Genomic DNA, 17,839 nt, shown 5'->3' on the forward strand with positions numbered 1-17,839 from the left:
GGCTCAAAAGAAATAGGAACAGGAGTAGACCATTCAGCCCCTTGTACCTGTTCCACCACTCAATCGTTGCTGATTTAACATTTCTCGTGTCTACTTTCCTGGAATTTCCTGTAAGCCTTGATTTTCCCTAACTGATCAAGAATGTATCTTTCTCAGCCATAATATACACCAAGGACTTTTCCCCACAGTCTGCTATTGCAAGGAGTTCTTAAGATTCACAACCCTGTGAAAGAAGAAATTCTTCCCATTGGACACCAACACCTCCCAACTTCTCACTATTTCGGAAATGTTCTTTTTTTTGAAACTTCGCACTTAGAGTCATAGAGTCATAGAGATGTACAGCACGGAAAAGACCCTTCGGTCCTACTCGTCTATGCCAACCAGATATCCCAACCCAATCTGGTCCCACCTATAGCACCCGGCCCATATCCCTCCAAACCATTCCTATTCATATACCCATCCAAATGTCTTTTAAACGTTGCAATTGTACCAGCCTCCACCATATCCTCTGGCAACTCATTCCACACGCGTACCACCTTCTGCGTACAAAAGTTGCCCCTTAGATCAACTGACTATGTGGAGTTTGCACATTCTCCCTGTATCTGCGTGGGTGTGCTCCAGTTTTCTCCTACAGTCCAAAGATATGCAGGTTAGGTGAATTGGCCACGCTAAATTGCCCATAGTGTTAGGTGAAGGGGTAAATGTAGGGGAACGGGTCTGGGTGGGTTGCTCTTCGGTGGGTCGGTGTGGACTTGTTGGGCCGAAGGGCCTATTTCCACACTGTAAGTAATCTAATCTAATCTAATCTCTTTTATATCTTTCCCCTCTCACCCTAAACCTATGCCCTCTAGTTCTGGACTCCCCCACCCCAGAGAAAAAACTTTGTTTATTTATCCTATCCATGCCCCTCATAATTTTGTAAACCTCTATGAGGTCAGCCCTCAGCCTCTGACGCTCCAGGGAAAAAAGCTCCAGCCTGTTCAGCCTCTCCGTATAGCTCAAATCCTCCAACCGTGGCAACATCTGAACCCTTTCAATTTCACAACATCTTTCCGATAGGAAGGAGAACAGAATTACACACAATATTCGAAAGGTGGCCTAACCAATGACCTGTACAGCTGCAACATGATCTCCCAACTCCTGTACTCAATATTCTGAGCAATAAAGGAAAGCATACCAAATGCCTTCTTCATTATCCTATCTACCCGCGACTCCACTTTCAAGGAGCTCTGAACCTGCACTCCAAGGTCTCTTTGTTCAGCAACACTTCCTAGGACCTTACCATTAAGTGTATAAGGCCCGCTAAGATTTGCTTTCCCAAAATGCAGCACCTCACATTTATCTGAATTAAACTCCATCTGCCACTTCTCAGCCCATTGGTCCATCTGGTCAAGATCCTGTTGTAATCTGAGGTAACCTTCTTTGTTGTCCACTACACCCCAATTTTGGTGTCGTCTGCAAACTTACTAACTGCACCTCTTATGCTCACATCCAAATCATTTATATAAATGATGAAAAAGAGTGGATCCAGCATCGATCCTTGTGGCGCTCCACTGGTCACAGGCCTCCAGTCTGAAAAACAACCCACCAGCACCACCCTCTGTCATCTACCTTTGAGCCAGTTCTGTATCCAAATGGCTAGTTCTCCCTGTATTCTGTGAGATGTAACCTTGCTTACCAGTCTCCCATAGGGAACCTTGTCGAACACCTTACTGAAGTCCATCTCCTGCTCTGCCCTCATCAATCCTCTTTGTTACTTCTTCAAAAAACTCAATCAAGTTTGTGAGACATGATTTCCCATATACAAAGCATCCTGTCCCTCAGGATTACCACCAACAACTTGCCCACCACTGACGTCAGGCTCACTGGTCTATAGTTGCCTGGCTTGTCCTTACCACGTTTCTTAAACAGTGGCACCACATTAGCCAACCTTCAGTCTTCCAGCACCTCACCTGTGACTATCAATGATCCAAATATCTCAGAGGCCCAGCAATTACTTCCCTAGCTTCTCACAGAGTGCTAGGGTACACCTGATCTGGTCCTTGGGCTTTATCCACTTTTATGCATTTCAAGACATCCAACACTTCCTCCTCTGTAATATGGACATTTAGCAAGATGTCACCATCTATTTCCCTACGTTCTATGTCTTCCATGTCCTTTTCCACAGTAAATACTGATGCACAATACTTGTTTAATATCTCCCCTTTTTTCCTGCAGCTCCACACAAAGGTCACCTTGCTGATCTTTGAGGGGGCCTATTCTCTCCCTAGTTACCCTTTTGTCCTTAACATATTTGTTGAAACCCTTTGGATTCTCCTTAATTGTATTTGCCAAAGCTATCTCATGTCCCCTTTATGCCCTCTGATTTCCCTGTTAAGTATATTCCTACTGTCTTTATGCTCTTCTCAGGATTCACTCGATCTATCCTGTCTATACCTTACATATGCTTCCTTTTATTTTCTTAGCCAAGCCCTCAATTTCATTCAAATTTAGATTCCACTAGGTGTGTTCTAGCCCATTCACCTGTACAAAGCTGATTGAAGCTTTCTTCAATTTTTCTCGGAACCTACATTCCCACATAATGTGTCATGAGCAAATTTAATGATATTACACTTGACCCTCTACATACAAATTGCTCACATAATCTGTGAGTAGATGTGACTCTAGCACTGATCTCCATGTTTCCCAACTGATAACAGCCTAAAAATGATCCATTTATTCCTATTCTCTACTTTCTCTCTGTTAATCAGTTCTCAATTGGTACTTGTATCTTCCCCCAATCCAATATGCTATACGTTTATTTCATAACCTCCTATGTGGGAGCTCAACAGCAGTCTTCTGAAAATCCAAATGCAGCAAATCAACTGGCTCTCCTTCAATACTGCAATGAATATCTTCTCAAAATCACAGCATAACTTTGTCAAGTTGTACTTTTCATTACTCTGTATTGATCCTGCCCAATTTGACCATGATTTCCTCAGTGTCCAGTTATCACAACCTTTATAAAGGATTCTAGCATAATCGCAAATGTTGATGTAAGCTAGCAGATCTGGTATGTTCCATTCTCTCTATCTCTCATCTTAAATGTGGGATTAGATTTGCCTTCCAGTCTGCAGCAACCTTAATGTTACCAACAGAAGTATAGAAGAAGGGTTATCATCAAAGTGTCCAATATAGAACATAGAACAATACAGCGCAGTACAGGCCCTTCGGCCCTCGATGTGTTGTGCCGATCCAAGCCCACCTAACCTACACTAGCCCACTATCCTCCATATGCCTATCCAATGCCCGTTTAAATGCCCATAAAGAGTGAGAGTCCACCATTGTTACTGGCAGGGCATTCCATGAACTCACGACTCGCTGAGTAAAGAATCTACCCCTAAAATCTGTCCTATACCTACCACCCCTTAATTTAAAGCTATGCTTGCTAGTAATATCTGACTCCATACGTGGAAAAAGGTTCTCATGGTCAACCCTGTCTAAACCCCTAATATATCTCTCTACCCACCTCCATTAAAACCCTGGGATGTAACTCATCTGGTCTGGGGGATTTATCAATCATCGGTCCTGGAAGTATTTCTTTTCTATTCATAATTACTTTCAGTTCCAGTTTCACAAATCCCTTGGATGCCCTGTATTTCTGTACCTTTCTCTTTGAAGTTAGACACCAAATAATCACTTAGCTTTTCCATCAATTCCTGGTCTCCACAATCAATTTTCTTGTTTTCACCCTAAATGGGTTTTACATTTGCCTGAAATGATCTTTTCCTTTTAATGTACCTAAAAGACTGTTTGCAATTCAAATTTTATGATTAGATTAGATTCCCTACAGTGTGGAAACAGGCCCTTCGGCCCAACTAGCCCACACCACCCAGACCTAATTCCTTCTGACTGAAGCACCTTAACATGGCCAATTCACCTAACCTGCACATCTTTGTGACTGTGGGAGAAAAATCAGAGCATCTGGAGGCAACCCACGCAGACACAGGGAGAATGTGCAAACTCCACACAGACATTTGCCCAAGGCTGGAATCAAGCCAGGGACTCCGGTGCTGTGAGGCAGTAGTGCTAACCACTGAGCTACCATGCCATTTTGCATTAAGTTGTCTTTGTATTCTCTTTCCCTTTCTTTACCAATTTCCGAGACATCTTTTGTTCAGTTCTAAATTGCTCCTAAATTACCACTTTCTCGAGAATTCTTATAAATGATTTCCTTTGATCTCATGCAATGTTTAATTAATTTTGTCAGCCATGGATGATTGACATTTCCTATTGGTTGTTTGTGCCATTATGGATTTATATCTGATATAGTCTATGTAATGCCATTACCTGTCCACTTTCAGACCTTTTGTCATTTCCAGCTTGCCCACCATGCCTTCAGAGTTTCCCTGATTCAGATTTAAGATTCTATTTTCAGAATTTACTATTATTACATTCAAATGAAATGTGAAACTCTATCGTACTGTGGTCACTGCCAAATGCTCCTGCATACCAATTTTCTATTAGTTAGCACTTTCTTATTACATAAAGTGTTCATGTGGCCATCTCAAAAGAGTTCATGTCAAGGCTTACATATTTTAAGATATATAATTTGAGAGCAAAAATTCTTTATATTATTTTAAAATCGCATTAAGAACAAATTAAAGCAAGTATCCAGGACTCTTGCAGCCATAGAGTCATGGAGTCTTACAGCACAGAAACAAACCCTTTGGTCCAACCAATCCATGCTGACTATAATCCAAAACTAACCTATTCCCACCTGCCTGCTGCTGGCCCATATCTCTTCAAACTTTTTCTATTCATGTACTTATCAAAATGTCTTTTAAACATTGTAATTGTCCCCACATCCATCCCTTCCTCAGCAAGTTCATTCCACACACGAACCACTCTCTGTGTAATAAAATCGCCTCTCATGTCTTTTTAAATCTGTGTTCTCTCACCTTAAAAGTGTGTCCCCCAGCCTTGAAATTTCCCATCCTAGGGAAATGACAACTACTATCCATACCTCTCATTATTTTATAAATTTCAATCAGGTCACCTCTCAACTCCCTGCACTTCAGTGAAAAAAGTCCCAGCCTTTCATTATCGTTCAAACCTGCCATACCTGGCACCATCCTGATAAATCTCTTCCGAACCCTCTCCAGCTTAATGATATTGCAATAAAAGCAAAATACTACAGATGTTGGAAATCTGAAATAAATCAGAAAATGCAGGAGAGACTCAGCACGTCTGACAGCATTTGAGGAGACAGCAAGAAAGTTGATGCTCTAAGACCAATGAGTATTCTTTGGAACTGGAGGAGGCTGGAAAGGAGTGACAAAGGGGGAGGAAAAGCTTTTCAAACAGATGTTGAGGGTGGTGACAGCAAAAGACAAAGGGAGCAGTAATGGTAATGAAGGAAAGATATATGTGCATTGTAGATGTTAATAGTAGGTGCGAATAATAGAAAGTAATGCAGCCCTGTTGAGAGCAAACCCAAGCCCATGGATGGGACCATAGGTATAATCAAAGTGCAGGGCAGTGCTCATGCTCTGAAGTTGTGTAACAAAATGTTGAGTCGAGGAGTCTGTAAGGTTTAGGTAATCACAGCTTTAAACTCAATGTTGAGTTCAGCAGTTTCAGAACCATAGCATTGGTCCTCCATGTTGATTACATCATCTCCCATCCTTCCCGCATTATCTAATGTTGCAGGTTTGCTCTCAATACGGCTGCCCTCTATATCAGAATTCACTCCTATCTTTAAGATCTATTTTTTACCTTTGTCACTCCTTTATTGCACTCAGCATTCCTTATGGCTTTTGCTCAGTGCTTACTCATCATCTGTTCCACCTCCCCCTCTTCTAATTTTGGCAACAGCATAAAAACCATTTCCAGCCTTATTGGTCTTGAAATGTTAACTGTTTCTCTGTTTCTTTCTCCACAGATGCTGCCAAACTTGTTGAGTTTCTTCAGCACTTTCTGTTTCCATCTGGGACCCTTGATATTGTAACTACAGGCACAACATGCAAAGACAAAGAAGCTCTGCTAAACCTTTGCACATCCCTATTTGTTTGACCTGAGCTGAATTTGTGTCTAATTTTAAAGACTGCGCTTTAGGAAGAACGTTATGGCCTTCTTAAAGGTTTTGAGAATAAAGGGAGGGTTCTAAAGAAAGGTCACTGGACCCGAAACATTAACTTTAATTTCTGTCCACATGCTGTCAGACATGCTGTGTTTTTCCAGCAATTTCTGTTTTTTGTTTCTGATTTCCGGTATCTGCAGTTCTCATAGTTTTTGTTTGCCCAGCGTGGTCAGATGAGAAAAGCTCAGGTTGGTCTTCTTAAAGCAGAGAATTTCAAGTCAGGATTGATCAATTGATTAACTTTTTGTTGTGATGTGTTCTGAGATGCAGTAAAAAGCATTGTTTCCAGTGTTCTACAGGCAGATCATACCACGTAAAGTGCCTCTGTGTAACAGAAAAGAATGCAGAATACTGTGTTACAGCCACAGAGAAGGTACAGAGAGAGAGAGAGAGAGAGAGAGATCAGAGTTAACATTTGAGAAGTCCTTTCAAAAGTCTGATACCACTGGAGAAGGAACTGTTCTTAAATATGTTCGTAGGTGTATTCAAACTTTTATATCTTCTTCCTGATAGAAGAGGATGGAGGAAATTAGAGTGGGAGAGGTCTTTGATTCTGTTCGAAAGTGTGGTGCTGGAAAAGCACAGCAGGTCAGGCAGCATCGTTTTGGGTATAAGCCCTTCATCAAGCTTTTCCAGCACCACATTCTCAACACTGAATCCAGCATCTCCAATCCTCACTTTCCCCTCTTCGATTATGTTGGTTGCTTTCCCATGGCAGTAGATGGAGTCAATGAATGAATGTTGATAAAAGCATAGGTGCTGGAAAAGACACAGCAGATCAGGCAGCCTCCGAGGAGCAAGAGAGTCAATGTTTCAGGCATAATGAGAAGGGTTGTGCCTGAAATGTCAACTCTCTTGCTCCTCGGCTGCTGGCTGACCTGCAGTCCTCTCTCTGCTAACAGATGAAGGTTGCCTTGTGGAATGGACAGGGTTGCGTTCACCAAAGAAATTATGGAAGGTCTTGTCGGAGTGAAGATGCAGAAACCTCTTCGAGGATACAGGAGAAAAGGAAAAGTTGTTTTTTTTTTAACACAGCAAATCTGAGCCTGAAAGAGAGCAAGAGCAGATTCAGGGATAATTTTCAAAAAGAGAGTAGGATATTTGCTTGAAGTGGAGGTTTTTCTTATGGCTGTGGTTACAGAGCTGGGGAGTGGCACTAATTGGATAGGTCTACAAAGGACAGGCTTGATGCACTGCATGACTCTGTGAATTCTGCTGCACAGATAGTAGTAAATTATTAACAACTTTAAGCCATCAGTGAGGTTGTGGATGTATTAAATCAGACCCTGGAAGCTGTTCCTGAACAGCGTGACCACTCAATAACTGCATGCTGGAAGAAATGAATTTGCTCGCCAGTCATGTTTCAGACACATGGAGCCCTACAACTGATCTTTTCGGATATATATTTCAGGAATCATCAGAACAGCTCTGCCAAACATGGACCGTGAGGTTAAGGATCGCTACCTACTGGTTATACAAGCTAAAGACATGGTTGGACAGATGGGAGGCTTGTCTGGGACGACATCAATCACTGTTACTCTGAGCGATGTCAATGACAACCCACCTCACTTCACTCGCAGTAAGGAACTATATTGTTTTTTCATCAAAGCAAACTATACATCAAGCTCTCACTATGATATTGTCCTGCTTGGTAAGGTGAAGCAGTAGATTAGAATATACGCTGCATATTAATACACGTTGGCTTCCTTTCATATTGTGGTTGCTCTTCACAAATGTTACTGCCTGACATTTCTGCTCACTCAAAATCAGCACAAAACCGTAATACTGCGGATGCTGGAGATCTGAAATTAAATCAGAAATCACTGGAGAAACTCAACAGGCCTGGCAACAGCTATGGAGAGAGCTAACTTCTTCAGCTCTGAAGGACTTGAACTTCATCCACACAAAAGGTTACAGCATTTTCAGTGCAAATTAAGTCCACCTTAAATTGAGCTTCAGACCATTTCTCGCTTTAGTTTAAATAAAAATTGAGCAGAAAGCCAGGCAGCCAACATGTTAAAAGTCCTTGAATTTTATTTTCATTTGCTAAGGAACTGCCTAGTGTGTAGACCCAGCAACATGCCCTGTGTAGTTTGTTAAAGTTGTTTTCAGTCATTTAAACTGGTGTTATTCACTGGTCAAGATTGATGGATGTTATTGATCGCATACATTTAAAAGACATTTGGATAAAAACATGAATAAGAAATGTTTGGAAGGATATGGACCAAGTGCAGGCAAGTGGGACTAATTTAATTTGAGAGTATAGACTGGTTGGACCAAAGAGTCTGTTTCTGTGCTGTGTGACTCTACAACTATAACTCAGCCTCTTAATAAAACATCACGAAGCATATGAATTATAATACTAGACAGGTTGTGACTGTCTAGAGAGTGTTGATGAGTCAGTATAAAGCAGATGTCTGCAATCCTGCTGCAAGTGGAGAATAAAAGATTATGGGGGAGGCTGGAGCTGATAATGCATGGACAGCTGTCAACGTTTGGTGGTAGACAGGGCAGGAAGAGGAACTGGGGTCATTTGGCAGAGAATGAAAACATTGGAAGGTAGGTGGAGCCCATCAACAAAGGCATCTTGATTTTTCTCTCTCTGCATCAAGACCTTCAAGCATGGCTTAGAAATGATTTAAAATTGGAGGGGGTCAATTTAGAATGGAAATGAGGAGAGATTTCTTCAATCAGAGAGTGGTGGGCCTGTGGAATTCATTGCCACGGAGCGCGGTGGAGGCTGGGATGTTGGGTGCCTTCAAGGCAGAGATTGATAAATTCTTGATCTCGCAAGGAATTAAGGGCTATGAGGAGAGTGCGGGTAAATGGAATTGAAACGCCCATCAGCCATGATTGAATGGTGCAGTGGACTCAATGGGCCGAATGGCCTTGCTTCCATTCCTATGTCTTATGGAAACTACACTGGTCTGTTTTGTGGAGGGATAGGGTGGATTTATGGGAGGAATGGCAAGGGAAGAGTTAAATGGCATGGAATGGAGAAGCAATATTTGAGGCTGGATACAGTGATGCCATTGGTTAAATTGGAGTTAATTAACAGACCCAATTCGAAGAGATGGCAGAAGTCATGAGTTGGGAGGTGCTGTCAAGTGAGTTGATGCAGTGCACCTTCTAGATATTATACACTGTTGTCATTCTGTGTTGATGGTAAAGGGAAGGTTGTAGGTGGGACGCCAATTAAGCAGATTGTTTTGTTCCAGATAGTGTCGAATACCTTGAATGTTGTTGAAGCAACTGGAAAGAATTCTATCATGCTCCTGACCTGTAGCCAGTAGATGGTGAGTCAGGAATTGAGTTCTTCACAATAGAATCCTGAGCCTCTGACCCACTCTTGTAGCCCAAGTATTGGCTAACCTCGGTTCGCTGGTCAATGATGACTCCCAGCCCTAATGAAAGTGGGGGATTTTGTGATGGAAATGTTTTTCAATGCTGGGGGTGATGGTTGGATTCTCCTTTATTGGAGATGGCCATTGTCAGGCAGTTGTGTGGCATGAATGGTATTTGCAGCTTCTGAGTCCAAGCCTGAATGTTGTCTGAGTCAATGGGCAAGGACTACTTCAATATCTGAGGAATGGCAAATTGTTCTGAAGATTGTGTAATATTAGTGAATATTCCATTTCTGACTTTATAATGGATGGAAGGTCATTGATAAAAAAAATTGAAGAAAATAGGACACCAAGGTGAGGAGCTCAGGCCGAGCTGGAGAGCTGATTGATATTAATGATAGACCCCTAATCCTGAGACCTAGTTCAAATCCTGCCATGGCAGATGGTGCAATTTGAATTCAATAAAAATCTGGGATGAAGAATCTAATAATGATCATGAATCAATTGCCGATTGTTGGAAAAGCCCATTTGGTTCAGTCAATGTCCTTTCGGGAAGGAAACTGCCATCCTTATCTCATCTGGCCTACATGTGACTCTAGACCAACAGCAATGTGACCAACTCTTAACTGCCTTTTGGGCAATCAGGGATGGGTAATAAATGCTGCCCTGTCCAGTGAAGCCCTCATTCAGTGAGTGACTAAAACAAAAGAAAAGGCAACATGTTTTAGCATTTCTGGTAGAATCAGGAAATTGGAGGCCTACTCCAGCTGAGCCACGTACACAAAGCGGGAGGTGACAGTCATGTCAGACATCTGTCAGTTCACGTTCTCCTCAGTCTCGATGAGTTTTCATCAGTAAACCTCACTGACGTTGGAATGATGGGATCTCAAATTGACATGATGCCACCACTCCAGCCGTACGGTTCAACCTGGAGTGTTTCTTGACTGATCTGTGGGACGGCTCTCCCACAAGCTCCTAGATACCAGCGAAGAAGGCTCTGTCTGTCAGTATTTTTGCGGTGCCTTGGGCCATATCAGGAGGCTCATCCTTTTTGTCAGACCTTGTTGTGGTTTGTTACAACTGAATGTCTTGCTCGGGCCAGTCCAGAGGGCAGTTAAGAATCAACCACATTGCTGTAGGTCTGGAGTCACATGTAGGCCAGACCCGGTAAGGATGGCAAATTTTCCTCCCTAAAAGGACATTCATGAACTGGATGGGGTTTTACAATAATCAACAGTGGCTACATTCCCACTGTGTGGCTATGTATTTTATAGCAGTTTTTTAAATTTAATTCAGTTTTCACCATCTGCCATGTTGGGATTTAACTGCTGAAAAATGTGTTGCTGGAAAAGCGCAGCAGGTCAGGCAGCATCTAAGGAGCAGGAGAATCGACGTTTCGGGCATAAGCTTCTACTGCTCCTTGGATGCTGCCTGACGTGCTGCGCTTTTCCAGCAAAACATTTTTCAGCTCTGATCTCCAGCATCTGTAGTCTTCACTTTCTCCATGTTGGGATTTAACTCCTTTTTCCCACAGTATTATCCTGGGGCACTGGCCACTGTAGTGACACCTCCTCGAAACTAATTTTTGTGACCTGTTAAGATATTCCAGCAGGGTTCTGTCTCTGCTCCTATGCTGGCTGTACCTTCAATGTTATAATCTTCAGTCAATCAAAGCTCCAATTTATAAGCGCTAATTTAAAAGATTATACCAATTTTTAAAAAGATCTGCAAAACATTAATTTCCTTAAAACTTCAAGCAGGTTAACACATTGGCTCATATATTCTGATATATTTTATTATTTCATCATCCCACAGTGAATTCTCCAGATTATTTCAACAATGATAGACTTCACGGGTGCCATTCTTGGTAGAGTATTTAACTTCCTATTTTTTGAATAGTCTTCATTATTAACAAGGGGAACGAAAGTCTTGTTTCAGCTGAAACTTGCACTGCCCAGTGGGAGGGGAGTTACTGCTTTTCAATATTCAGATCATTAATCATCCATCGAGGAAAAGCATCAAGATCAGCAGGGAATTTGTCAGAGCAAGTCAGCTACATTTTCAAGAGAATCTGGAGAGTTCAGTCAGCCATCTTCAAAGGAACTCACATTCATTACAAGGGCTGGGGAAGATAGAGAAGAGAGGTTCTCTGTACCATAAAGTCAGAGATGAGGATGATTGCTGCTGGTTATATAGTGCGGACTATCATTCACAACTCCCCAGATATTATTGGACAGATCCTGAAATGATTTGTGACTGCACACAGCAAGACCTGGAGAGCATTAGGCTTTGGTTAATCGATAGCAAGATTCTTACCACTCAAGATACCAAGCAGTGAACATCTCCAGTAAGAGGTAGAGATGCTGAGGAGGGGATGATGACATCTCTGAATGACTTTTTAAATTCTTTCACGAGTATCAGTAGTCAGGCCAGAATTTACTGCCCATATTTAATTGCCCTAGGGGTAGTTAAGAGTCAAACTCATTGCGGTGGGTCTGAAGTCTCATGTAGTCCAGGCCAGTTAAAATCACAGATTCACTTCCAAAGGGCATGAGTGAACCAAATGGGTTTTACAATTGACAGTGGTTACATAGTTGCCATTGGCTATCTTTCTACAGAATTCAAATACCACCATCTGCCATAGTAGGGTTCGAAGCCATGCTCTGAAAATCTTTAGCCTGGGAGTTCTGGTTTACTAGTCCAAAGACTTCACCACTGCAGCATGACCTCCCCAAAACCTAGGAGCCCCAGACTAATCTTCTGAGAATTGTGGGTCAAATTCCATCACAGCAGCTGGTGGCATTTACATTCAGTTCATAAAATCGGGAATGTAAAGCTAGCTTCACTGGTGGTGACGATGCAATGATCATCGATTTTTGCATGGACCCATCAGGTTCCCTAATGTCCTTCAAAGATGGAAATCTGCCATCCTTACCCAGTCTGGCCTACGTGTGATTCCAGACGCACAGCAATGTGCTTGACTCTCAGTTGTCCTCTGAAGAGACCTAGCAAGCCAAGAGCATTCAGCGATAGGTAACAAATGCTGGCCTAGCCATTGACATCCAAATCCCTTGAAACAATTAACAATGACAGAATATAAACCTCTTCAAAGCATATACCTCTGCTTATAGATATAAACACACTAATTTTGGTAGCTGTTATTTAAAAGAATCAATTGACGTTAGAGAATCAAATCTGCATTGTTTGGACAGGGTAAAATAAACCCTCAGATCACTTACCAAGTGGAAGATTTGAATCACTTAACCATGTATCATAACCATGTAAGTAACACAGAGGTAGCAGCTATCATTTTTATGATATTATTCTGACTGTGTTCCCAGAATGATACTGGTTTTTAGTTTAACTGTGTCTCTTCCATCATTTCAGTACAGAAACATCTAGAGAAAGAGCTAAGTCTGCAAAACCAACCATTTCTCAATTGATGATCCAAATTTAATAACATATATACCTTTGGCAAGAAATCATTAAGTAGAAATAAATTGCCCTTAAAATTGCCAGCCTGGAATTTGTTGATAAATTACTTTGAATAATTAAAGTCAGAAGATGGCTGGCTCCGTTTTAGAATTAGTACATTCTGTGATTGAAAGCTTGTCTTAAAAGCTCCTCATTATCGAAGAACCTTTATAAATCATTGTTTAGGCACCAGATGAAGTAACGGGGCAATTCCAACCCATTTATTTAATGGAATCGACTGTAACAGGCTAGCCAGGAGCGGCCAATTCCTGCTGGTGGGAATCCTGACCTCTGTTTAGTTAGGGACAGGAATGGCAGGAGATGGGAAACCTGCCCACTGGAATGTGACTGAGCAACTGAAAGTGACGCACTGATTTTCCCAAATCTGTGAAGAGGAATTCTAAAAGAGTCATACCATGACCTTGAAATGTTATCTCCATTGGTGTCTCCACAGATGCTGCCAGAATTGCTGAGATTCTCTGATATTCTCTATTCTCTGTTTTAGAAAGGGTTTGTGTTCGAGTTAGGGTTAGGATTTGATATCAACTGTAATTTCCTGTCTACCCCTACAACCCTTGACTCGCTTGTCAATTAAGAATGTATCAAATGCAGCCTCAGAAACAAATTCTACAGCTGTGCTCCCAAGCTACTGAAGGCACGGCCACTGGTGAAAGAGAGGTATGTGCAAGCTATTAGAATTGAAGGATTATGGTATCCTCTAAGGTTATAAGAATGGAGAAGATTGCAGCTACATTGAGAGATAAGACTATATAAGGATTTAATTGTGCCAGTTAGGAAGGTAGTGATGGTTAAAAATAGTGGTGGTGATGGGGGGAAGGGGGGAACAGGTTTGGTAGATCTTTCGATGAAAAGTTGTTTGTCTTCAAGAGGAAACGTGATGGTGAAGTGGATTTGGTGCTCCAACTGAGTAGCAGAACTTTGGGATAATGCGCACTTCGGAAGGCTTGCCGGTGGATCCGGAACGCAGTGGAGTCTGAACATGACCAATGTATGGATGAGGGCTTCAGCAGGTGTTCTGTCACAAGGGCTGAGGCTGGGTGATGACACTGACGCAGGCATTGGTGTCTTTCTGATGCACTAAGTATGAAATAGAATGTTTGTGGCTTTTATTTAAAAGAATCAGTTGCTGTTAAGAGAATCAAATCTGCGTTATTTGGACAGGATAAAATAAACCCTCAGATCACTTACCAAGTAGAAGATTTGAATCACTTAACCATGTATCATGTATTACTCAGGGTCAAATGGGACATAGGTGTTGTGAGCTGTCTCCTTCAGCCTGATAGAAAGTTGCAGGAAGAAATATGGAGCTTGGCTAGTAAGTGAGAGAATCAAGTTTTTGTTTAATTTGTTCACGGGATGAGGGTGTCGCTGGCTAGGCCAGCATTTATTGCCCATCCCTAATTGCCCAGAGGGCAGTTAAGAGTCAACTACATTGCTGTGGGTCTGGAGTCACATGTAGGCCTGACCAGGTAATGATGGCAGTTTCCTTCCCTAAAGGATGTTAATACACCAGATGGGTTTTTCCACCAATGGATTCGTGGTCATCACTGGACTCTTAATTCTAGATTTTTATTGCATTCAAATTCCATTCACTGTAGTGGCGATATTCAAAACTGTGCCCCCAGATCATTATCTGGGTCTCTGTGTTAACAGTCCCATGATAATACCATGAGGCCATTGTCTTCCCTAATGCTCAGGATCCATTCTCCAGTTCAAGTCCCACCAGACTAGCTCATGGAGTTTAAATTAAACTAACGAATCTGCAATGACAATCTACTCAGTAAGAGCGAATCTTATTCAGTAGGTCGCTATCCCTGATGTTGTAAAGGCTGATCAGGTTATCAAATGCTCTTAAGGGAAGGAAATCTCTTAGCCTGGGTCTGGTCTATGGTCCACTTGACTCCAGATCCGCAACCCTTAAGTATCACTAAACTGGCCAAGCAAGACAATTCAGTTGAGGGAAAACTGAGAGACTGGCAGTAAATACAGGGCTTTCCAGTGATGCCCATATCCCTTAACAGAGTCAACAAAATCAACTTCTGATTTTGTCACATACAGGAGAGACCGAAGCTGACGCAGCCCATTGATTAGACTGATCAGTTATAAAACCTCTAAATGCTTGCTTTCATGCCCAAGTATTCAATTTGTTATGAACCAAACTAGAAGACCAGAAGACATTGGAGTAGAAAGAGGCTATTCTTTCTATTGAGTTTCCTCTGCTATTCGATGAGGTCATGGCGGTTATGATAATCCTCAACTCCACTTTCCTGCCTATTCCCCATAACCTTGATTCCCTGACTGATTACACGTCTCTCTACCTCAGCCATGAATACACAATGATTCAGCCTCAACAGCCTTCTGTGCTAAAGAATGCCATAGCATTATCACTCTGAGAGAGGAAATTTCTCCTCAACTCCTTCCTGATTGATTGGGTGATGGCTTATTCTGAGATTATGCCCCTCCAATCCCAGACTCTCATACGAGGGTAGAATCTCTCTGTCTCTGACTCAGTCAAGAATCCGAGGAATCTTGTATGTTTCAATAAGGTGGCTGTCATTCTTTTAAACTCCAATGAGCACAAGCCCAACACACTCAACCTCTTCCCATAAGAGACTGTTTCCATACCTAGAATCAACCTAGTTAAGCCGGGTTCAAATCCTGCCATGGCAAATGGTGGAATTTGAATTCAATTAAGCCACCCGGGGCATGTGGCTCGTTGGTCTAGAGGTATGATTCTCGCTTCGGGCCTTCAGCTGGATGGACATGCAAGAGATCCCAGGTTCAAATCCTGGACGAGCCCACATTTCTTAAGGGCAGCACGGTTGCTCAGTGGTTAGCACTGCTGCCTCACAGCACCAGGGCCCAGGTTCAACCCCAGCTTCGGGTGACTGTGTGGAGTTTGCACATTCTCCCCGTGACTGCGTGGGTTTCCTCCGGGTACTCCAGTTTCCTCTCACAGTCACAAAGATGTGCAGGTGAGATGAATTGGCCATGTTAAATTGCCCATAGTTCATTAGTCAGAGGGAGATGGGTCTGGGTGGGCTACTCTTCAGAGGGTCGGTGTGGACTTGTTGGGCCGAAGGGCTTGTTTCCACACAGCAGGGAACCTAAAAAAAATCTAGAATTAAGAATCTAGTGATGACCGTGGGCCCATGGCCGAGTTTGGGAAAATCATCTGATTCACTTAGGTCCTTCAGGGAAGGAAATCTCCCATCTTCACTTGCTCTAGCCTTTATGTGACTCCAAACCCACAGTAATGTGGTTGACTCTCAACTGTGCTCTGAAATGGTCCAGTGAGCAGCTTAGTTGTACAAATCGACTGCTGTGGTTCAAGATGACAGCTCACCACCACCTTCTCAGGAGCAACCAGGCAATGCAATAAATGCTGGCCCAGCCAGCGATGCTCATGCCCCACGCATGAATTAAATGTAAAGAATTTTGTCCAGACTGCCTGCAATGCCAGTATATCTCTCCTTAAATAAGGGACCAAAATGATTCACAATATTCCATCTGTGGTCTGACGACTGCATTGTATCATTTTAGCAAGGCACTCTTTCAAAAAACAAATAGTAAATGCTAGAGGAACTCAACAGTTCTGGGTTATCTGTGGAGAGGGAAAAACAGAGTGAACATTTCAAGTCTGATATGACTCTTCCTTGGAGCTCAAGGGCTTGGAAAATGTTGGCACAGAGTGGGGAGGAACTAATGGGGCAGAAAGCTCCTGCCCGAAACGTCGATTTTCCTGCTCCTCGGATGCTGCCTGACCTGCTGTGCTTTTCCAGCACCACTCTAATCTTGACTCTAGTCTCCAGCTTCTGCAGTCCTCACTTTCGCTCAGATGGTGAGGGTGCCCAAAACCCCCAGTTCTTGAAGAAGGACAAATGGAATTCAAAACACTATTTCCTTTGCACAGATGCTGCTGGGTTTCTCCAGCCATTTCCGCTTCTGTTTCAGATTTCCAGAATCTTCAGTTCTTTTATTTCATTTTAGTCAGGTAGAAGGGTCAGACTCAGCAGCCTTGAGGAACTCAACATTGGGTTCAACAACCTCAAAGCATGGCCACTGGGATGAACATGCCAGTGCCTGAGTAAGTGTGTTGCATTGGCAGCTTTTCAATTCTCAATCCAAGGAACCCTGAAAAATTACATCAGTGCAACCACTTTTCCCTGTGGCTGTTTCTTTTAATGTTCGATGATGCAGCCAATAAGGTCCTGCAGTCTTATCAGGCTTCAATCTCATTTGTTTCCCTGAAGCTATTTTCCTCATTTACTTGTATTCTTCCCAATGTTTGCAGCTCGATTTATTATTTTTAAACTGCTATTCAACCATAAAGACGGAGACAAAATAATTATTCAACTCCTCAATTATTTTCTGGTTCCCCACCTGATTCTCTAAGAAGCTTATATTAATTTTGGCCATTTTTTACTTTTTATAAATATTTAAAGAAGCTTACACTGTCCATTTTTATATTACCTGCTCGCTTATGCTCATAGTTTATTTTCTCCCCTTTTTTGTTAGGTTTTGAAACTTTCTCAATCCTCTTCCCTAAATTTTGCTACATTGCCACATTTTCTTGACACTGGTACAAAGCTTAATTTTCTTGGTTAACTAGGGTTGGTTAATCCCCTGCATAGTACTCTGCTTTGTCACTGGGTGTATCTTTGTAGTGAGCCATGAACTAAACAGCTTCCATTATCCATTCAGTAGATTTTCTGCTAAGCCCTTTTCTCAGTCCGCTCCACCTGACTCTGTCCTTGTTCCTTGGTACTTGATCGTATATCTTTGTGCAGAAGGTAGTGAACGGTGGAATTCTCCACCACAGAAAGCTGTGGGGGCCAAGCATTGAGGTAAATTTAAGAAAGAATTAGATAGATTTCCA

General features: G+C 42.3%; 1 protein-coding gene across 1 annotated transcript in view; it reads left to right on the forward strand.

Moving 5' to 3' along the window:
* The window catches only part of LOC132815251 (cadherin-7-like), a 138,414-nt gene that overhangs the window by 30,032 nt on the left and 90,543 nt on the right, over positions 1-17,839 (forward strand). The window contains exon 4 of the mRNA XM_060824065.1: positions 7,533-7,700. Within this exon, the coding sequence (XP_060680048.1) occupies positions 7,533-7,700 (168 nt within the window). The remainder of the gene's footprint in view (positions 1-7,532; positions 7,701-17,839) is intronic.

The sequence above is a fragment of the Hemiscyllium ocellatum genome, chromosome 4 (assembly GCF_020745735.1).
Source record: "Hemiscyllium ocellatum isolate sHemOce1 chromosome 4, sHemOce1.pat.X.cur, whole genome shotgun sequence".
In the NCBI taxonomy this organism is placed as follows: domain Eukaryota; kingdom Metazoa; phylum Chordata; class Chondrichthyes; order Orectolobiformes; family Hemiscylliidae; genus Hemiscyllium; species Hemiscyllium ocellatum.